At 56.1% G+C, this 22,668-nt stretch overlaps 1 protein-coding gene across 5 annotated transcripts in view; it reads right to left on the bottom strand.

Moving 5' to 3' along the window:
* Nucleotides 1-12,384: 12,384 nt before the first annotated feature.
* Nucleotides 12,385-22,668, bottom strand: part of NFAM1 (NFAT activating protein with ITAM motif 1) — a 32,595-nt gene continuing 22,311 nt past the window's right edge. For all 5 annotated transcript variants that reach the window (XM_040490657.1, XM_040490656.1, XM_040490659.1 and 2 more), the window contains exons 4-6: nucleotides 22,580-22,663; nucleotides 14,493-14,580; nucleotides 12,385-12,905 (exon numbers count right to left, since the gene is read on the bottom strand). In XM_040490657.1, coding sequence (XP_040346591.1) covers nucleotides 12,880-12,905; nucleotides 14,493-14,580; nucleotides 22,580-22,663 — 198 coding nt within the window. In that variant the 3' untranslated portion in view covers nucleotides 12,385-12,879. The remainder of the gene's footprint in view (nucleotides 12,906-14,492; nucleotides 14,581-22,579; nucleotides 22,664-22,668) is intronic.

Raw genomic sequence — 22,668 nt, 5'->3', positions numbered from 1 at the left:
TACAGGATGTGCTCAAACGCATGTGTTGATTGAATTAACGGAAAAGGTGCATACAGGTTTTTAGAGCTGTCTGTAAGGTTGGTAACATCTTTAGAAGATAGTATTCTTCTTCTTGTTCAAGAATGGGGAGACTGACGTGCAGAGAAATGCTGTTACCTGGGAGTGATGGCTGAACTGATATTAGTACATGCTTACATCACTGGACCTCAGATCTCTACACAGCGATGCTCTGTGGAGTGTCAGGGCCTCAGTTTCCCATCTGTCCAAGGATTGGAGTGATTAAACGGTGGTTTGGAAGATTATTTCAGTGCACGTGCTGTACGCAGCACTGTGGATGGCAGCATGAATGAGATATCCCTAGCCTCCATGTTAAATTCTGGGTCCTCTCCCTTGCTGGGACCCCCTCCTCCCCAAATCACAGGGAAAGTTAAAAGCATTGTGTTCCAACCAGGCTACTATGCCCAGCACTGAGGGTCTGGGAGCATGTGGGAGGATTTTTCTGGGGGGAGCCACAGGGAAACTGACTTGAGCAGACATGCTATTCTGGGGGTAAAGCGAGTCCTTGGAAAACCCCACCCTGTCCCAGGCTGTTCCTTTTTTTTTTTTTTTTTTTAATTTTTTTTTTAACGTTTATTTGTTATTGAAAGACAGAGAGAGTCAGAGTGTGAGCAGGGGAGGGGCAGAGGGAGAGGGAGACACACAATCTGAAGCAGGCTCCAGGCTCTGAGATGTCAGCACAGAGTCCCGCGCGGGGCTTGAACTCACAAACCGAGGGATCATGACCCGAGCCAAAGTCAGAGGCTTAACTGAGCCACCCAGGTGCCCCTAGGCTGGTCCTTTTGATTGAAGGGTGGTATCTGAGATGGGATTGGGGAAAAGGCTTCCTCTGATAAAAGCGGGTGTAGGAGCTGTTCCTGGAGTTGGGTGAGAGCATTAATCGGCCAGAGAAATGCTGCCTGAGATCCTGGATGTTCAGACTCAGGCAGAGGAGCTGGCTTGGTGACACAGGGAGTTTCCTTGTGTCTCTGTCTTCACACGGCCATCTTATTAGGGCACCAGTCATTTGTTGTAGGTCCTACCCTAATCCAGTATGATCTCACGTTAACTTCATTACATCTGCAAAGACCCTGTTTCCAAATCAGGTTACATTCACAGGTTAGGATTTCAACATATGTTTTGGGGGGACACAATTCAGCCTGCAACAAGGCTCAATGAAGAAAGAACATTCTGGCCAGAGGGGAACGGCAATAGCAGATTACCCTCCTAGTGCCCACTGCTTTCTGGGGTCGTATCTCCAGCCTCTCTCAGGTCCTGATACCTGGCAACTGCTTAAATGGAGCCAGGAGCAAGCTGGTCTTCTGGACATCAAGTCTTCTCAGGCCTCGCCTTCTAGCAGACTCTCCACAGCCTGCCTGTCCCTCCTCTTTCTGCCTGCCTGGTCCCCACCCCCACCCACATCCCACATGCGAGATGGACAAGGACAATAAAAGCTGTTTCACAAGCAGGCGGTGATTAATCGCCAAGTTAATTAAAGAGGCAGTAATTACACTCCGATTTCAGAGGAAGGAGCGATGTCTTGGGCAGGGATGGGTGGTCAGCCTCGGTCTCCCTGAAAAGGTGGGGCTGGAAGACAGAAAGGATTTGAAAAGACGGAAGAAAAAGCAAGTCACGTTTTTACAAAGTGGGTACTCCAACCATAGATGCAATGTTTTATTTGACAGAGTCGGGTGGCAGGCTTAGACGTTCTTTGAAATATTTCATTAGCAATAACAACAACAACATATCGCAGGGGGAGGTTAAGTTTGGGATGTATAAACAGCCTCGGATCCCAGTGTGGCCACTTCACCCAATGGAGAGGGCCTTAAGATTATGTGTAAATCAAATCCCGTTTGCCCACCGAACATCTTAACGTCGGCAATGCTCGATCTTCATTTCTGATTGATTTTCCCCGGCAGAGGCACAGAATTCTTGGCTTTAAGTGTCAGACTCTCTCTGTCAAGTAGTTAATGACCTATAAAGCACTTAAAATGTACTGGAGGAGATGCTATTTGGAGGCACCCCGTGGTGTACCCTCTTCTATTGTCGGTAATCACCCCTCATTTATTTGCTCTTATTGGCTTAGGATTTGCTATCAGGTTTGCCTAAAGTGAAGCCCACCGGGAAAGGTCCAATTCCATATGGGCCCGGATGGGTGCTGGGGTTGGTGTCCCGAGGCAGCAGCAACAGATGAGGGAAAGGGCCTTTTCTTAAGAGTCCTTGACCATGGGTACACTTGTCATCTCCTGGCACATCTTCCCTAACTACCTCATTCCTCCCACAGCTCCAGCCACCAGAGCCTTCCCGGTTTCTCCTCACCATGGGTCTGCTGCCTCAACCTGTCTCCTGAGTCCTGATCCATTCTCTTGGCTGCCTTCAGGACGCCTCCTCTTGGTTGTCACCTGGATTTCTCCCCAAGTTGGCGCTGCACTCTGGTACTTCTGGTTGTGTTTACCGAACCAGCCTCTGTCCACTGGATGGGGCATGGACATCTGAGACCAGTAGATCACCAGGTCTTGTCGGCCTCTCCCTTCCAAAGTGGCTCTGGAGTCTGGTCCCCTGCCCTAGCCCACACCCCCTCGGCCTCAGTCCCAGTTCCAAACTTTTGCCGATCTCAGCAGCCTCCAAATGAAACAGGCCGGCCTCCCCAGAGACATTCACTCAAGTTGCCTCCTAAAGAACAGTGTAGGGGGTTTTGCTCTCCTGCTCCCCGACTTCTGTGTGCCCCTCAGGCCTCAGTCTGGTACCCAAGGCCCTTCACAACCTGGGATTGGTGTCATCTCCCCAGCCTCCCTCAAACACCTCACACATCCTTCCACCTTCAGGCCTTAGCTCATGATATTCTCTGTGTGGAATGCCTTCATCTTTTAAAGTCCCCTCTTTCAGGAAGCCTTCCTTGGTTAGCTCACGCTTGGTTTACTCTCCTTGAGGCTCCCACAGCCCTCCCACAATGTGTTTTCCTTGGGTTTCTGTGTCTTCCTGTCTTTCAGGAACACTTTATTGACTGTCACACATTCAGGGGCATTTCTTGAGTGTCCACTGAGAGGAGAGTTATTAGTAGCAACAGTAAGAATCAGCCAGGTCCAAGTTCAAACCTGGCTTTGCCTCTTGCCTGCTGAGTGACCTTGGGCACCTGCTGCCCCTCTCTGAGTCTCACTTTTCTCCTCTGCCATGCCCCAGAGCTGCCTACCCTTGGGCAACTGAAGGATGATGCCAGCCTGGCAATGTCAATGCCAGGAGTGAGGGAAGAGGTCAAGGTTGGGGTTAGCACAGCGGCTGTGGCAGCGGCGACCTCCAGGGTCAGAGCTGTGAGAGGCAACCACGAGGAGCACAGGGTGAGCCACCTGACCAGGGGGACTGGAAGGCTGAATAGACCTTTCCAGTAGGGAAAGTGTACTAATTTTCTTTTCTTTTTTTATCAAATTTTTTAAATTAAATTTTTATTAAAAAAATTTTTTTAACATTTATTCATTTTTGAAAGACAGAGAGAGACAGAGCACAAGCAGGGGTGGGGCAGAGAGAAAGAGGGACACAGAATCTGAAGTAGGCTCCAGGGTCTGAGCTGTCAACACAGAGCCCAACGTGGGGCTCAAACTCACAGACTGTGAGATCATGACCTGAGCCAAAGTTGGACGCTCAACCGACTGAGCCACCCAGGCGCCCCTTAATGTTTATTAAATTTTTTTTAATGTTTATTTATTTTTAACAGACAGAGAGAGAGACAGAGTGTGAGTGGGGGAGGGGCAGAGAGAGAGGGAGACACGGAACCCAAAGCAGGCTCCAGGGTCCGAGCTGTCAGCACAGAGCCCGACGCGGGGCTTGAACTCACGGACCGCGAGATCATGACCTGAGCCAAAGTCAGACACTCAACTGACTGAGCAACTCAGGCGATCTGAATGTTTATTCATTTTTGAGAGAGAGAGAGACAGAGTGTGAGCAGGGGAGGGGCAGAGAGAGAGAGGGAGACACAGGATCCGAAGCAAGTTCCAGACTCTGAGCTGTCAGCAGAGACCCCGATACGGGGCTCGAACCCACGAACCGCGAGATCACGACCTGAGCCTAAGTGGGCCGCTTAACCGACTGAGCCACCGGGGTGCCCCAAAAAGTGTATTAATTTTCTAGGGCTGCTGTAACAAATTGCCACAAACTCAGGTGTCTTAAAACAGTGCATGTTGATTCTCTGGCAGCCCCGGAAGCCAGAAATTCAAAATTCAAAATTTTACCAGGTGGGTACCAAGGGGTTGGCAGGGCCATGTTCCCTCCAGATCTTTGAGGAGAATCTGCCTCGTCCCCCTTTCCAGCTTCTGGAGCTGCATTCCTTGGCTCCTGAGCCCTTCTTCCATCGTCCCCCAAAGTGGGCAATGGAGCAACTTTACATCTCTCTGCTCCCATCGTCGTATTGCTCTCTGCCTTCTGTCTGTCCTCTCCCCCGCGCCCTCGTATAAGAACGCTTGCGATTGTAATAACCAGGATAATTTCCCCATTTTAAAATCCTTAATCGCACCCGCAGAGTCTTTGCCATATAAAGTACCATCCGCGGGGTCCAGGGATTAGGGTGTGGACGTCTCCGCGAGGCCCACTATTCAGGCGACAGCAGAAGGCAATGGAGCAAAGAGGTTCAGATCGTGGGCTCTGAGGTGGCTTCCGGGCCCTGAATCTGAATCTCAGCTTCACCATTTGCCAGCTGTGAGCACTTGGGCAAGGTGCTATTATCTCTCAGATACTCAGTTTCTTCATCTATAAAATGGGAACAGTGTCTAACTCCAGATAAGAACACAGTAGGCATGCAAGTTCATGGTAGGCAGAGGGGACTACACCTGCCAGAGCCTGGAAGGACCCTTGCGTAGGAGGGAGGGAGGGAGGGAGGGCAGGCTGGGGTGGAGGGGTGGGTGGTGGACTTGGGCCGGGTCCCAGGGAAGAAGTGTGTGTGTGTGTGTATGTGTGTGTGTGTGTGTGTGCCTGGTCCTCTGTCCTGGGGGTCGTGGACAGGGAATACAGAAAGTGTTTAAAGAAGGCAGTTTTTGTTTACTTTTGTTGTGTCTCCTTCAGATATAATTCACGTACCATAAAATTCACCATTTTGAAGTGTACGATTCAGTGGCTTTTGGCATATTCACAAGGTTGTGCACCCATTACCATTATCGAATTCTAGAACATTTTCATCACCCCATAAAGAAGGCCTGTACCCATTAGCAGTTTTCTGGGGCATCTTAAAGCTCTCTGCAATCTCCCAGTCCAGGCTTGAACCCAGGGAGAAGACAGCATGCCCTCTAGCCCTGAGCTGTGGGGTTGGGGCACCGGCCACAGGGCCAGGCCGACCTGGGATCAGCTCTCTCCTCAGCCTCTCCCGGCTTCCTCACAGCATCCCGGGAGGCAGGGTAACCCACTGCACAAGGCTGAGGAGGCCCGGGTGTGGGAGCTCAGGGCTCACTTTCCATCACCACAGTTATCATTTTTATTCCTGGGCCTGGTCACTTGGCCCCAGAGTCTCTCTCCCCGCTAGGCCGCACCCACACAGACTTTTCCTAATAGGTCAAAGGGGCCGGTAGCTCCTGCCCACAGGAGGTAGTAGGCTGTGAGACTGCCGGAGGCAGGTGGGGAGCATTTGAGGTTGGGTCCAGAGAGGCCGGAGTACGGGGCCTTTTTTTTTTTTTTTTTTAATGTTTATTTATCTTTGAGAGACAGAGAGAAAGACAGAGTGTGAACGGGAGAGGGCAGAGAGAGAGGGACACACAGAATCTGAAGCAGGCTCCAGCCTCTGAGCTGTCAGCACCGACCCCGACGTGGGGCTTAAGCTCACGAACCACGAGATAGATCATGACCTGAGCTGAAGTCGGGCACCTACCCGACTGAGCCACTGGGCGCCCCAGTACGGGGCCTTTTTAGGGCCTGAGCATCCCTGACGCTCCCCTACCCATCCAGCCATTGGCCGGGGGGCGGGGGGGGGGGCTCTGACCTGGCCGGAACACGAGGACACAGCAGGGGCGTCTTCTGTGCTCCCACCCCGCACGCTGCCATGGGATCAGTGCTGCTGGCTGCATGGAGGGGCCTAGGCCCTGCATGGTCAGGACTGTCTGGCCTAGCCTAGAGGCAGCTGAGGCAGGAGGGAAGGCCATCTGGTGAGGCGAGGGACAGTGGTCAGAACATTGCTGAGCCGGCTGAAGCATTCCCTGGCAGCGACAGGGGCTTCTGGGATCAATTAACAGAACCACCCTAACAGGGCTCTCGGGCCCTGACGCGTGTTCCACAGGCACGTGGCATCGATCGAGCTTCTGACAGCTTTGGGAGCCAAGAGGTGAAGCCAGGGGCCCGCTGCTCGCCTCTTTCTCACGTGCCCCGGCCTGGTCTCCCACAGCTCCACACAGAGCCCGCCCCCTCCCGTCTGGAGGGAGGGTGCTAGAGGCTTCCAGGACCCGCGCTTTCAGTCTCCCCTCTCCTGGTGCGGATGGAGCAACACGCCTGTCTCGATTTTCACCTACGTAAAATGGATCACCTACTGGGGCTCACTTCCTGGGAATTGGAAAATACAGTCGTCCTTCCTCTTGCAGTGAGAACTGGGGCACTACATTGCCAGCAAGGGAAGAAGTTCATTCATTCTTCAAACAAATGGTTCTTGGGCCCCTGCAATGCGTCAGGCGCAAAGAGAAACGCATAGCACACTCGCCGCGCTCAGAAGGTTCGGGGCCGGCCGGGGGTCGGGGAGATGGATGTGGGTGAAGGGCTTCAACTCAAAGGGGTCAGAGCAGGTGAGAAACGAATAAACTTTTCGGTGGGGGAGGGGTTTTGAAGGAGGTTTCACAGAGAAGGTACGATTTGAGCGGGAATGCCTCGAGCAAAGAACGGGGTGAAGGGCCTTGGGGCGGAGAAAGTGGGAGAAGCACGGGCTGGGAGGTGGGGGAGCTTGGCATCTTGGGGAACAGCAGCTGCGGATGGCCGCACGGCTGGGGCTTGGGGTGCCCGGGCCGGTGGGAGCTGGTCAGAAATGAGGCTGACGATATCACCAGGACAGAAGCATCTGTCTCTTGTCCCAGACTCCGCACACGCACTGGAGCTGGACAAATATTGTAAGAGCCCTGAGTACTGGCCTGAGGAGTCAAGGCTCCATCCCGTGGACAGAGGAAGCCACCGTGAGGTTTCGTAGAGGGTGTGAGGAAGGGGCCCGACTTCCTCCTTCCGCATGTGGACGTCCATCGCTCCCAGCACTATCTGCTGAAAGCCCGTTTTTTCCCCCATTGAATTATCTCGGCTCCTTTGTTGAAGTGAATAAATGGGAGGTATTGCAGGGTTTTGAGAGAGGGGAGAGGTGTGGTCAGATGCGTGCGATTGGAAGATCAGTTTGGTGGTAGAGACTGGGAAGGGCTGGAAGGAGAAGGGATGTTCTTTAAGTTTCTTTATTTATTTTGAGAAAGAGAGAGAGAGAAGGAGAGGAGCCAAGAGACAGGGAGAGAGCGAGAATGCCAAGCAGTCTCTGCACTGTCAACACGGAGCCTGACGCGGGGCTCGCGCTCCCGAACTGTGAGATCATGACCTGAGCTGAAACCAAGAGCCGGATGCTCAACTGACTGAGCCACCCAGGAGCCCCTGGCAGGAGAAAGGATTGAAGGGAGACGAGCTGGGTGGGCTGGACCCAGGAAGGAAGGGGAATTGGGGAGAAAAGCAGTCCCCTGATCAGGCTGGGGCTCCTGTGGGGAGGCTGTACCCTGAGCCAAGGCCGCGAGGTCAGCCAGCCTGGGCCACCCAAGCCCTGTGGCACTCACCGGGGAATCTGAATGGGGGCGGGGGGTGGGCCAAGGGACCCAGAGGGAAAGCTTGTGCTCCTCAGCCCCTCAAGGTCCACCAAGTGGTAAAATTAAACCCCCTCCAGACACAGCCATCGCAAGCAGGTTTTCAGGTAACGAGAGGATTGTAAATGCAAAAACAATGCCAATTACAGCAGCATTATCCCGGATTATGAAGCTTCCAAGAGGCAGTTCACACCTCCAGGCATGTCGTGCCCGGAAATTTCCAGGGGAGGCTAAGGGATCCAAATGTCTAGGCTGCCTGAAGCCAGGCCCCGCAGTGTGGGTGGGCTGCTGGGCAGCCCCTACTCCATCACCTCTACTGACCTGCCTTTGTTTCCCCAAGAAGACAGACCACCCCAAAGAGGACCCCCCCCAGCCCCCGCCCCTACGATTCTGAGCGATATAAGCCTGGTCGTTGATCTCTGGCAGAAATTTGTCCCTTCAAGGACTTCCCCAGCCCTGGGGGCCGTGAGTCCATCTAAGACACTTTATGCAACCCCCCCCCTCACCTGACCCATGGAGTCAGGAGGGCCACACACAGTTGGAGGCAGCCCAGCGCTGCCCCTTCTGTGCGATATAACCTCTAGCCAGTCAGCCTCTCTGAATTGTGGTTTCTGCTTTGGTAAAACGGGAAGACCCCCCCCCCCACTTGGCAGGGTGTTTTCAGGGTTCAACGAGCTCTTGTAGATAGGCTTGAGGAACGGAAACTGGTACAAACTCCACGCGTGACCCCTCTGGCAGCCTCTGTTAAAACAGTGAATGTCCACGCTCTAGGCCCCGGGGATTCCTTCTCGTCATTTCCCCAAGGAGAAAGTTCTTGCAAATGACGCCCAAGGATGTTTCCTGCGGCCCCTTCTGTGAGGTTGGAAATTGTAAACAACGGAAAAGGCCGTTTCTAGGGGCTTGGCTAAATTAGGATCCATCGGTCCTGTGGAATCCTTTGCTGTAATTAAAGAGTCTGGTAGCTTCTGCGTGGCTGTCACGGGCGGATCTCCACCACGTGGGGCTGTATGAACAAAGCAAGCACCTACAGAATCATTCCATGTAAGCTCTTCGGAGCCCCCGCAAGCACCATACATTTCATATGTTCGTGTACATGCATATGTGTACGTGGATGCAATAAAAACAGCCTGGAAGAAAACGCACACACACACACACACACACACCCCCAAATGACCCAGTGGTCACCTCAGGGCGGGGTCACCGGGATGGAGGCTGTAACTGGCGGGAGCATCAGGGGGACTTTTACAGCCTGCGTTATGCCTGTTACACCTGCATCACCTGCTTGGATAAACACATCCTAAACGCAGAGTGCAGAGAGGAGGGTCGGCCCCGTGCCCCGCCAATGCTCGCAGGCCGTGATTATGACCGCAGGTCAAGGGAGGAGCCTAGTAAGGGAAGTGTCCCAGGGCCCTGTGCTGCTGATGTCCCCAAACTCTTGGAGTCTGAATCCAGGTCTGAGGAAGCCCCTCAGGCGGGTAAATGACGTCCGTTGGCACGAAGGAGGGACAGAGAGACGCCGCTGTGGCAGCCTGGCGGGGCTGAGGCCATGGCCCACCTCTCCTGGCTGAGCAGTCTGCCAAGGAACCTATTGAGCTACATAAAAATCCATCCTGGAAATCCCAGAGGCATCCTTAGCATGGAGGGCGCCTTTAAATTAGAAGGGGAAAAAAAAAAAAAAAAAAAGGCAGATTTGCCAGTAACTTGATTTCAGGTTGGCGAGGGCTGATGGCCAAAGCGCAGTGGCTCTGCTTGGCCAAGGCCCCCAGGCCACACGGTCCTGCAGTATTGGGTGTGAGGGGAACCCCGGCCCCACCGAGGTTCTGTGTGGAACCGCACATGTTCCCATGGAAACTCTGCTTTGCAGATTCCTCTGGAAATTGTCACTGAGGAGAGGCAGCCGCTTCCCACACCCATTTTTGTGTTCCTGGGTTTGGTTTCCAGGGATGATTCTCTCAGGCAAGCACCTGAGAGGAGCAGGAGCAGAAAGGGGGTTGGAGGCTGAAACCCGGAAGGAACGGGCAGCGGGGGCCATTTCTGAGTGGCTGCCCCAGAGGAGGTGGAGGGTGCCAGAAGTAAGCTGAACTGTTTCGGACGCCTGAGGCTGAGAAGAGGGTGTCAAGGCCCGACCTAGGAGGGCAGGGGGGGCTCCGCTGAGAGCTGGAAGGAAATCCCCGTCAGAGCCAGGCAGGCTAGATGGAGACTGTCCCCCTGAATTGGGGCAGGGTCTGGGTGGGAAGAGGCTGTGCCCAGGGCCTGGCCCTCAGGGGCCGCGGGGTGGGGGCGGGGGAGGGGGGTCCACAGCGCTAGGCCAGGAATCCGCCCTCAGGATGTGGCCATCCACCCTTTGGGTCTAGGGCCCCCTAGGGCTCCACTCTACCAGGGTCTCACCTGTTCCCCTCCGATCCGACTCCCTCGGGGTGCTCCCAGCTGGCCCTTCTTCCTCCGGCCACTCCTGTCCCGCCTGGGCCAGGAACAGCCCTCCCCATGCCATCCCTCTCTGTTTGCCTTGCCCCCACCCCGGGTGCTCCCTGTGGGGGCTACAGAGCCTGGGTCCCCATCTCCCCCAGGGAGTCCTAACCCCTCTTTTAGCAGACCCCCTCCACACTGCTCCGTGATAGCCTGGTTTTCCTGGAGGCTGAGTGCGGAAGAAAACGCACACCCGCTGAGCCTCTGGAGGAGCACAGTTCCCCTCTGTCCCCTCTGAGCCACGCCCAGCGGTCTTGATTGTCACTGCAAGCGAGGCTCAGGGGGACATGGCTGCTGGGAGGTAGAGGTGGGGTTCGAGAGAGGCCAGCAGCCACCCGGCCTCACAGGGCTCCCCCCTGTGCCCATTCAGAGTCCAGAGGCCACACAAGCCTGCCTGCCCTCAAGGAGCACCATTCGAAGCCCTCTCTGTCCCCTTCTCCTCCCTTACTGCCACCTGCACCCCCCTAAAGTAATCTGCCACCCCTCCACCTACACCAGCCCTTCGGGCTCAGGTGGGAACTGTTGAGCCCAAGGAGGGACGAGATCCTATGTAGGTTTTATCCCTTTGTGGAGAAGAGACAGGGGGCGGGGCAGGGCAGCCTGGACCAAGGCAAGCAGGTGTAGCCCCCTCAGGCTTCCCCGGTACCCCCGGAGCTGGCTGGAAAAGTCTGACTCCCAGCCTGAGGGGCTGGGGTCCTGGGGCCAGGAGAGAGAGGCCGAGGCCCAGCAGGTAGCCTCCTCCTGGTCTTGCTGGCTTTGGTGTCTCTGGGGAGGCTTGCTGTCCCCTGAGCAGCATGCCTCCCCTCCCCCCCCCCCCCCCCAGTATGCCTCCCCTACCCCCAACTCCCAACCCTGGCCTCTGCCTCTGGCTGTTGGAGTCTGCCTGTTGGAGTCCGGAGCCTGGAAGACACTTCTGCAGGCAGCTTCGCCCCCTGAACAGGCAAGGAATTCATTCAACTCCAGCCTCCTGGTGAGCAGGGCCCTCTCCACTCAGCCTTATAATCCCACTAGAGCCTTCCTTGCGCTGTGCTCACAGACCAGGCTCAGAACCAAGCTTGGAGGCTGTGGGCTGCCCTGTCCTGTGGGCCCAAGGAGGCTGCGGGCCAGCCTAGCAGAGGGGCCGGGATTTCTTTCGAATGTCAGTCTACTGCTTCCCCTCCCCCAAGACCCCCCAGCCCATCTACCCTGAGGGAAGGGCCTGACCTGCAGACCCAGTGCCGCCTTCAAGCTGCCCAGTACGGCACAGGGACCAGGGCCGGGGCTCATGCCTTGGGCCCCCCCAGCGTCCCTAGACACGTTTGGGGTTTGTGTGCAAGGGCCCCTCCCTCAAGGACCTCTGGGAAGAGCGCGGGGGTGGGAGGGAGGATTTTACAAATGAGATCGTGGAGAGCAGCAGGGGTGGCGGAGAGCAGGGGAGGGAAGGAGCAGAGACCAACAGCCCAGGTGATCCCCACCTTAGCCCCCTCCTGCCTGTGTAATGGGCTGCTGAGGACTTGGAGCCCCAGAAACGGCTCTGTGCAAGCACTGAGGGCCACTGTCTGCACGGGGCCTGAGCTGCGGCCACATCGAGGGGGCCCTCCTGCAGCCCAGAGGAGCCCCAGGCACCAGACCACTCGGCTAGAGCGTGTGAGGAAGTGCCCCGGAGCACTGGGGCAGGTGCACAAGGCAGCCAGAGGGAGGAGGTGGGTGGGGTCCGCGTGGATCAGATGGTGAGGGCTCTGGGGTAAGGAGAAGTCGCCGAGGCCCTGAGGGTGGAGGAGGGCTGCAGGTGTTGGCAGAGCGTGTAGAGGGCCAGGTCGATGGGAGACGGCTTTGGGGTCCCCGTTGGGGGATGGAGAGCTTCAGGAGGTTCAGCCCGTTTGGCCAGCATCTGCCCCAAACGTGCCGGATCTGCTTCCTCAGCTGCCCTGCTCCAGGCCCCCAGCCTGACGACCGGCACTCAGCCACCTCCTTGGCCTCTGGCTCTGTCCCAGAGCCCAGCCCCGCCTCTGCACAGCTCCTTCGGGCCCACACCCCATTCCTCCTGCGCCAGCCCCCTCCTCTACTTTGTGCGGCCGCCGCCTTGTGCCTTTGACCTAGCCAGGTAGGGGCACGGAGGTGGGGTATTTGTGTAGTCGTTCCTTTATTCATCCCCGCGGATGCTCGCGCTCACGGCACCAAGGGTCCTTTGCTGGGAACCTCCCCGAGGAGCTCACGGTTGGCCTCGCCGCCGGCTCAGGCCGTGGTGCAGGCTGGCGCCCAGAGAGCCCATGAAAGGGTGCGGAGGGCTTGGGGAGGGGCTGTGTCGAGGAGAGCCTGTGAGGACTGAGGAAGGGCTCCCGGGCAGAAGGGACAGTCTGGGCAAAGGCCAGATGTGAAACGCTGTGACCGGTGGGTCTGGCTGGGACACAGAAGGAGGGGGTAGGGGGCAGGCCAAGGCCGGAAGTGCCTTGAATGTGGGGGCAAGGTGATGGGATGCCCCTGGGGCCTCACTCCTGGGATAGGACAGGTCCTGTGGAAGGAGGAGCTGCTGTGGGGCATCTGATCCAGGGCGAGACCGAAGGGCCCGTGGAGCTCATCCTAGAGATTTTCATAGACCAGGTTAAATTCGCTGTCATTCGTAAATCTGTGCATTTTCTCCTGGGGAAAAAAAGGAAGGAAGGAAGGAAGGAAGGAAGGAAGGAAGGAAGGAAGGAAGGGTAGGACACAAGGAGAGAAGAAGTGGAGAAAGGAAGAGAAAGAATAGGTAGGAAGAGAACAAAGTTGTACCAATGCAGTTTTAGTCAGAGGCGCAGCTCTGACTGGGAGGCCTGTCCTTGTCCCCAAGGCCACCTCACCAGTCTCTTCCTCCACTCCACCCACCCTTGCTCTCTGCCCTCCAGCCCTTCCGCCTCCCCACATGCTCCTCCCTCTGCCTTGGGTGTTCCCCCACCCCACCAACTCCCCGACCACCACCTACTCCCCCTGCAGGGTTTGGTTCAGCACCCCCGAAAACCCCCTCCCCTGGCCCTAGTCTGATGCCTCCCCCCAGCACACCCCTCACAGGGGGCTGCAAATGCCTCTGTTTGTTAGTGAGTGTTCCTGCAGACCCGAGGCTCCCGAAGGGGCCAGCCGTCCTGGCGACACCTCAGAGCCTGGCACATGGCGGGCACTGCCTAGGATGGCCCAGACATCCTTGGGGGGTCTCGGCATGGGGAAGCCCTGCTTCCAGTCAGGGCCTAGTTCAGGGCTGAGTAGAGCACGGGCTTGGAGAAGAGGAGTCAACAATGCCAGCCTGGGCCTCCTGGGCTGGGGGGAGGCCAAGTTCCAGCTCCCTCACTTCTGACGGCTCTTCCAAGATGCCCGAGGGCCCACCCACTACCCAAGGGCTCCTGTACTGGCTCGATGAACCCCCTGCACCTTATGATGCCCAAAGCTCGGGTGTCGACATTACTTAACCTGGAACTCATTCGAATTCAGGGCAGTTGGTTTTGTAGGAAAGGGTCACTCATCCAGTTTACAGATGAGCAAACAGGTTTCAGAGAAACCATGACCGGTGGCACCTGGGTGGCTCAGTCGGTTGAGCGTCTGACTTCGGCTCAGGTCATGATGTCCCCGTTCGTGGGTTCAAGCCCCACGTTGGGCTCTGTGCTGACAGCTCAGAGCCTGGAGCCTGCTTTGGTTTCTGTCCCTCTATCGCTCTCTGCCCCTCCCCCGCTTGTGCTCTGTCTCTCTCAAAAATAAACATTAAAAAAAAAGAGAGAGAGAGAGAGAGAAAGAATAATGATCAAGTGATATGCCTTGGCCTCCCTCATGATGAACACGGACCCCTGACCGGGCCAGCTCAGGCTTCCAACTTTAGCCAGTGTCAGCCTGGGGACAGCTGGAAACCTAATAACCCCTGCCCGATCGACCAGTGTAGACATTGCTCACACCGCAAAACCCTACGGGGCCCCAGTACCACGTTTGACCCTCATGGCAAGTCTGTGACTCAGTTTACAGAGGAGGGGACTCAGGCTCAGAGGTAAGCCCCTCGGCCAGGGCTGCGCAGCTGCCTGGGGACAGAGCAGGGGCTCAAACCCACTAGTCCCCTTAACCGCTAGGCCGCCTGCCTAGGGGAGAGGGCTCTGATTCGACTGCAAGAGGTTCACTCCTGTGGTCCTATTTACCCCCACTTCACAGATGAGGAGAGAAGGTCTCACGGAGTAAAAAGGGGAGCCAGGCACGCTGCCCCACCCCCCTGCATACCTGGGAGACAAGGCTCTGGGTTGGGGGGCAGGCTGCTGGGCACGGTCTGGATGCAGGAGTAGATTTCAGTGTCTCTGCCCTGTAGAGACTGTGGGAAAGGGCAAGGGTCAGAGGAAGGTGACCTGGGGGGCAGGGACTGGGTCCCAGCAGCCAGGCCTCCCCGTTGTGATCACCTCTGCCTGCGGGCCCCCAGGAAACAGGGCCCTTTGGGCCACAGCCTGTGAGGGGACAGTTACCTCGCCCAGCTACGTCATGCACGGCCATACCACTTGTTCACGGAGACTCTCCTCTCTGTGCCCCCTGTTATCTGCCTCATACCATCTCAAGGTCTTCTGCTCAGCCTGGGTGGGCCCTCTATAGGCTTCTGCCAGGGGCCCAGATCCACTCCCACAGTCCTTGCCGGTCCTTAGGCCCTCCAGAGCCTGGTTGCCAGCAGTCCCGGCCATGACACCCATGGCCGTGGTTCCAATAGGATGCCCTCCCGGCACCTGTCCTCACTCCCTGGGTCCAAAGCCACTGCACCCATGAGGGTCCTGGCCACCCATCCACCCCTATAGGATTCCTTTGACACCCCCACCGCAGCCCCTGCTCACAGATGACTTAGGCACCTGCCGGGTCATACACCTCTCCCATTAAGCTGTACCTGGTGCGTGTCTGGGTCACTGAACCTACAGCTTTTGCTGGGCATACTTGGAGACTGGCACCACAGGAGCTATGATGAGGGGGCTCCTTGCTCACCAGGGCGTGTGCCTTGAGGCCACAGTTACTCTTGGCCTAGCTATGAACAGCCTGGCCAGAGGTGTCAGGACGGTAGAAAGAGCTAGGCCTTGAAATCAGACAAGAGTAAGCATCGCTCTCAGCTCTGACCATGTGCCAGCCCTGGACAGCCCCTGGAACTCTCTGTGTCTGAGTTTCCTCACCTGTGAGATGGGAATAATCATATTTTACCTTGCAGGCTCAAAGCACGATTAAATGAGATACTGTATGTTTGGCACAGGGTTTGGCAAATAGTTGTTGCTGAACACCTACTGAATGACTATGAGTTGAGCAATTGTCCGGGGAGGCTTGGTGCCTCCCTCCCCTCTCTGCGGTCAGAGCCTGGACCCTCCTCCAGACTCTGTGGGGCACCCGGGTCCCATGCGAGGAGCAAACGCTGTTCTTCGGGGTTGGCACATCAGAGCCACCAACGGCCTCGGCGAGAGGCAGGAACCTTCCCTTCCCGCGCGCGTACATGTCATATGGAAGCCGGCTGGTTGCCAAGGAGGTGGTTTCCCTGGCAACAGGCAAGCAGGGGTTGCCGAGGCAGGCTGGAGAGACAGGTGGTGCTCTGAGGCTAAGGGAGGGGGGAGGTGGGGAGGAGAGGAGGGAGGGAGGCGCGGAGAGGTAGCAGTGCATGAAAACCCGAGTAATAAACCATTGGCGCTCCGGAGACCCTCGCTTCAAGGGCATCACACACAGAGATGGCTAGGCAGCCCTGGGGATCAGTTCAAGGGGCCCTGAGTCAGGGGTCTTGAGGAGAGGGGCTTCTGACCCTCCTCCGGGGAGGGAAGGGGGCCAGACTGCCCCAAGGAGAAGCCCCATCTCCAGTGGAAGGCGACCTCTAGGGTCCCTGCTCAGGCCTCTCTGGTCTTCAGGCCTGCCTGGCACACAGAATAGGCATCTGCTACTCAGCAGCCCTGTGCCCCCAGCCTCTGTCCGCCAGACCTGGATCTCCTCCGAGCTGGCAGGCCTTCCAAGCTGGACATTTCCGGTCACAGAGTGAAGGGAAAAAAGGGCCTCCCTGCTGACATCTCAGCAGGGGAGCCGGTCTGGGGTCCCACACGTGGCTCCCTTCTCCCTCACGTCCAGCCCACGTGGGCTGCCTGTCACACATGAGCCCAGAGAGGCTCAAAGATGTCTCGGGTCACACAGCCCCCTTGGGTGGCAGAGCCAGGATTGAAACTCAGGCCTCCTGCCCCAGCTCCACGCACTCCCCCTGGGCCAGGCAGCGGCTGGGGGACTTCTGAGACACGGAAGAACACCCTGTCACGGGACCCCACCAGGCCTCTGACCCTGCTGAGGGCAGGAGAGGCAGGGGGGCTGAGGGCAGGGCAGGCTGCAGGGGTCGCTGCCAGTTAGCAGCTGCTGAGTGAAGCCTTTGACAAGCCCTGACCTGCTGGGCTGCATTTGCATTCAGGGTGTGACCCGCTTCGATGGGCTGTGAAATGCCTGGCGGCTTCGGGGGCTCGCACCTCCTGGCCTTCCTTTGTGGTGATGGGAACTGCCTCCCTCGGGGTGTGCCTGCTGGGAGAGGACTGCCCTGGCCTCTCAAAGGGCCGCACTGGGCTGGGCTGGGCTGGGCTGGGCTGGGCTGGGTTAGAGCAGGGCTGGGCTGAGCTAGGCTGGCCTGAGCTGGGGCGGCTCGGGAACGTACTGTGCTCAGGCCGTGCTGGCCTGTGCTGCGCTGGGCCAGGGCTGTTTGTCTGGGACCCGGGCCCCCCAAGTCCTTTGCTTCCTGCTGCTCTGTGGGCCACAGTGCTGACCCAAATGGCTGTCAGTGCTGAAGTGTGGAGTCAGCGGCAAAGCCTTCCTCCAGGTCAGCTGAAGCCAAAGCTGAAGTCAGCTGCCCCGGGGCCAGGACCTAGTACGAGGGTTCTAGACATTGGTCCCCCTGTAAGACCTACCCCTCCCTGTGACCAGGAAAACGCAGGAGCTGCACTCTCGCGGGCACCTGCACTTAGGGACTTGCACAACGCACTCTGGGGGCAGCTGGGGGCAATTTGGGGGTGTTGTGCCAAAAGGCCCAGCGCTCATCGGAGAAGAAGTACCTCTGCTGTAGGTCAAGGTCCTGGCATGTCTGAAATGAATGGCCCACTGAGGGGACAGGAGTCCGGGGAGGCAGGGCTGGAAGAGCCCTCCAACGGAGGCTGCCAGGCTGAAGAGCTGGCAGTGGGGAGTCCCTGGAGGCTTCTGAGTGGGAAGCGACCGCATCGATGGCGTGTTAGTGAGGTCCCCCCGCTGCAGTGGGCAGGCAGGAGGGCAGCAGGCCAGGCTGAGGATGTAGCAGAGCTGAGGGAGGTGTTCCGCAGAGCAGATGCCCCACATGTGCCCCGGGGTGCCCAGCACCGAGCCCCGTGGAAACCCAGGCATCTGGAGGGTAAGAACGGCCCTCCGCTTGTCCATATGGCACTTGACTGCTAGGCACCCACTGTGTGAGACAAACCACGGTCACAAAAGTAAGAGGTGGCCATAAGGACCACAGAGGGACACGGAGAAGGAGGATAGGGAGGTTGGGGTCGTGGAGGGGGTGGGGAGCTTGTATTCTAAAAGGGAGGTCAGGAAAGACCTCATGGCCAACGTGCCATCTGAGCAGGGTGCCGGGGAGGGAGGGAGCAGCCCCCATGGACAGCTGCAGAAAGGACACTCCGGAACAGAGGGCACGGCCGACAGCAAGGCCCCATGGTGAGGGAATGCCTGGTGTTTGGGAACAGCAAGGAAGCCAGTGTGACTGGAGAGAGGGGGAGACCATGAGGGCAGAGCTCGTGGAGGCTCTGTCCGGGGCTCTGACGTCAACCCTGAGTGAGGCAGGAACCTTGGGAGGTCGGTGGCAGTTGTGAGAACGTGCTCCCCAGACCTCCAGGCCCAGGGACCAGTACTGACCAGGGGCCCCAGCTGCGGGGCTCTGGAAGCCATCATCATGGGTACACGGAAGCCACGGAGGCCCTGGGGGCTCCTCCCAGCCGGTGGCCAAGCACAGTGGGGGTGCCCGCACAGCCTCCTACCCTGGCAAAGGACCTCCTCTCGCGTGCGCGCGCACGCCCACCGGCCTTGCCGAGCCTTCCCTAGACCGTGCGGCCTCGGGACTTCCTCTCTGCCGTCCTTCCCACTTTCCTCACTCAGGACCAGCTCTGCATTGGTCTGATGGCCCGCCCAGGCTTCCCCATTTTCTCCCACAGGTGGTTTCCTTACTAAGACCATTTCAGGTTCGCCCCAGCTCTGTGGCTGCTTCTCTGACTCCCCAAGGGCCCCGAGCAGAGCGAATGTGATCTGTTCTCGAGCAAGATCCCTCTGGCTGCTGCCCAAGGACAAGGATAACAATAGGCCAGCTGATCAGAAACCAACTGCAAGGCAGCAGACAAGAAACGGTGGTGGCTCCCACCAGCGTTAGCACCGGGTGGGGGGCGGGGATTCCGGACACGCTGTGAAACGCGGCGCGCTGACAGATCAGATATGAGCCGTGACAGAAACAAGCGAAGGACGACTTCCAGGGCTCAGCCTGGACAACTGGAAGGCTGGAGCAGTCCGTCCCTACAACGAGGACCATGAGTCGAGGCACCTCAGTGGGTAAAGACTTGGAGGCTGGTCTGAGAGAGAAACCGGTGACTCAGATGGAGGGACTCTGGTGTTCAGAGGAGGTGTCTGGGCTGGATGTAGAAACGTGAGAGTTGTCAGAATATAGATGGTGTCAAACCTCAAGGCTGAGTGAGATCACCCAGGGGTTGAAGGTGGGGAAGAAGATCAAAGAGAAAGGGTCCCAGGACTGGACTCTGATGTTGAGAAGTCAGGATTCCATGAGGAACCAGTGAAAGAAGCTAAGGAGGCCCCAGCAGTGAGTCTGAGGAGGGGGCATCACGAGGGTGTAGAATGTTCTGGAAGCAAGTAAAGAAAGCGTGTCAAGGAGGGAAGAGAGTTTGGTAGTGTCAGATGCTGCTGATTCATTAAGGAAGATGAGGACCAGGATTTAATCCAATGACATTTGGATGTAACAAAGTGGAGGCTGATGGTGACCTTGAGGAGGAAGATTTTGATGAATACCTGGGCAGGAAGCCCTCCTGAGGGGGGTCGGAAAAGGAGAGAGAGGAACTGAAGACAGAGAGTTTTGACATTTCTGTTATGAGTCGTGGAGAAAGGGCAGGGTCACTGGAGAGGGACGTGGGCTCGATGTAAGAAATCCAGGATGGAAGAAACCATAGCACGTTTGCAAGCTGTAAATGCAATATTCTACTGTTAAACCCTACTTTACAGATTAGGGAACCAAGACTCAGAAAGTTTAACAGAACCTACAAGCAAAAGAAGTAGGCTTCGAACCCCAGTCTGCCTGATCCACTCCAAATCCATGCCCCTGAATAGATTACTGTTAAAAAAACAAATTGGAGTGGTACAGCTTTTTTTTTTCCCTCATGCCACAATATATCATGAGTATTTTTCCACATGAATAAAAAGGAAGACTTGACATAATTAAAAGGAGAAATATACAAATATACAAAGAGATGGACAGATTTAACTCACTTCTTCTAACATCTGATAGACCAAAACCAAAAACTGATAAGGAAATGGAATATTTTATACAGCACGATCAACAGACTTGACCCAATTAACACACGTAGCACACCTAGTCAGCCGTGCACAATGCAAGTTCTTTGCAAGTGCACACAATACAGGCTGAGCCATAAAGTAAGTTTTGAGAGACTTCAAAGGATTAAAATCATACAGACTATATTCCCTGATCACAGTGGAATTGGCGAGAAATAAAAGATGGAACAATGACTAGAAAGTAATTAAACATTTGAAAATGAAGCAAAATACTTTTAAACAACCCATGGGGTGGGGCGCCTGGGTGGCGCAGTCGGTTAAGCGTCCGACTTCAGCCAGGTCACGATCTTGCGGTCCGTGAGTTCGAGCCCCGCGTCGGGCTCTGGGCTGATGGCTCGGAGCCTGGAGCCTGTTTCCGATTCTGTGTCTCCCTCTCTCTCTGCCCCTCCCCCGTTCATGCTCTGTCTCTCTCTGTCTCAAAAATAAATAAACGTTAAAAAAATTAAAAAAAAAATAAATAAACAACCCATGGGGTAAGGAAGAAATCCCAACAGAAAATTTAAACTGAAAGATAATAAAAATATGACATATCAAAATTTGTGGGATACAGCTAAAGCCATAATTAAAGGGAAGTTCATAGCTTTTAGTGCATAGATGAGAAAAGAAGAAAGATTGGGACACCTGGGTGGCCCAGTCGGTTGAGTGTCCAACTTCCACTCAGGTCATGATCTCACGGTTCGTGAGTTCGAGCCCTGCATCACAGAGCCTGCTTTGGATCCTCTGTCCCCCACCCCCACCCCACCTCTCTGCCCCTCCCCTGCTCACTCTCTCTCTCAAAAATAAACGTTAAAAAAAACCAGAATTAATGAATTCAACAAGGTCACTCTATATAAAGTCAATATGCAAAAGCCAATCATATTTCTACATACTTACGATAGACAATTAGGAAATAAAATTGAAATGGGGCTAGCACCTGTATGTGAAATCCCTAACGTGAGACTCAATGACATAACAGGTGTAGAATCCCACCACAGTGCCTGGCACATAGTAGGCACTCAACAAATGCTCCTGAAGTCATCACCCCTGTCGTTAATGTCATGCCTACCTGCCCAGCTGGTAGGGACCAGCCTCAAGGGCTCCCAAAGTCTGTGGCCTCCCTTCACGTCTCCTTTCTTGTCCCGAAATCTCTTGAAACCACCCCTTAACCCCACGGGGCCGTTGGGCTTCTCCCGCACACCCTGGAAAAGTCTGCCTGAGCCTCGGAGTAATCTAAACACGGGCAGGAAAAAGATGTTCCGTGCAGAAGTGAGTCTCTTCCATTAAAACCACGCTGGTAGAAGGATATTTATTCATGTGGAAAGATGTTCATGAGATATTGCAACATGAACAAAAATAGCTGTACTACTCCAATAAAAAAAAAAAAAGTACGTGTGAGTGTGTATATGGGTCTCTTTGTATGTATTTATAGAAAAAAGACTGGAAGGTATAGAAGTCGATGTTACTAGTATTTATCCTGGAAGAAAATAGGCTTAGGATGATGGTTATTTTCTTCATAGACATACATACATATATAATAGAGAGAGAGAGAGAGAGAGAGACAGAAAGATCGTGTGTGTGTGTGTGTGTGTGTGTGTGTGTGTGGAGAGAGAGAGAAATGTTTTTATTCAAAAGCTGACACCAGAATCCCTCACAGGGAAAATACCCTGAGTCGTCGAGAGAGCAGAGGGGACATGGGGAAGTCTGAGACCACGTGGGAAAGTGGCTGGTGGAAATTCCCCGGAGTGGAGGGCTGGCCGTGTTCTGTTCCATTTGGAGCTGTTGGTGCTGGAGGGACATTGCCTTTGCCCCATCCCCATCTGTCCCCTCAGGACATAGGACATCTGTCCCCATCCTCAGGAAGTAGGGCCATACTCTGAATGCCCTCTGTGTGGCCCCGAGTCTCCTGCGTGTCCGGGTGGTGGGAACAGACCAGCGACAGCAGGTCCCGGCAGGGCTTGGTACCTCCAGGTGTGGAGCCGAGATCCTGACCTGGCAGCTGTCGGTCTCATGGTGCCGAGAGCCCAGCTGACACTGGGTGGCATTTATTCACTTCCTCTACAGTGAGCATACGCTGCTTGTGGAACTAAACTAGACGTAGCTGAAAAGTCACCTTCCCGGCCGCTGGGCAGAGAGGGGCTGTGTGGGGACCCGCGGGGACCGGTGGGCGGGCTCATTCACACCCCACAGGAGCGCCAGGCTGAGCCTCCCCCAGGTAGATACGAAGACAGGTACAGCACAGGAAATGCTTATGACACGACAGACATCCCAGCTCATCCCAGCTCGCGTCTCTGCCTGATTTTAAGGAGAAGAAGCGATGCCTGCGTGTGGGGGAAGGGAGGTGTGAAAAACTGAAAAGCGTTGATGTGTTAAGGGCTCGCGATGGCGCCTGACCTTTCCCTCTTTCTGCTGTTTGCTGTGATGCTGTTCGTGCAATAAAAACAGGAAAGAGCTGCTGAGCCCGTCAACGTCACTCATTCCTACCCACCTCGTGCCCCGGCTGGCCCTTGTCCCAGAAGCAGGGGGGCGTGCCAGGGAGCGGGGCTCGGTGCCACCTCACAGCTCCCTGCCCGCCAGGGGCCAGGGGCCACACGCTTGCTCATCTTCACAGAAATCCCGCCAGGTTAGAATTCTTGTCCCCAGTTTGTGGGCTGGGAACTGGAGGCTCAGAGGTCACGCAGCCGGTACATGGCTGAGCCGGCCCCGGCCCCTGTGCCAGGCCTGAGAGAGGCAGAGGGAGCCCAGGCCCCAAGACTCACTGCGTAGATGGATTCGGCCACAGGCTGCTCCTGGCCGTGGGCGGTGCCGGGGTCCAGGCGCTTCGGGGGAGCCCGCATCTGTCCCTGCG

This window comes from Herpailurus yagouaroundi, unplaced genomic scaffold (assembly GCF_014898765.1).
Source record: "Herpailurus yagouaroundi ecotype Mexico unplaced genomic scaffold, PumYag 182, whole genome shotgun sequence".
NCBI lineage: Eukaryota > Metazoa > Chordata > Mammalia > Carnivora > Felidae > Herpailurus > Herpailurus yagouaroundi.
Note: the sequence above shows the minus strand (reverse complement) of the source record. Positions and strands in the feature narration are given on the sequence as shown.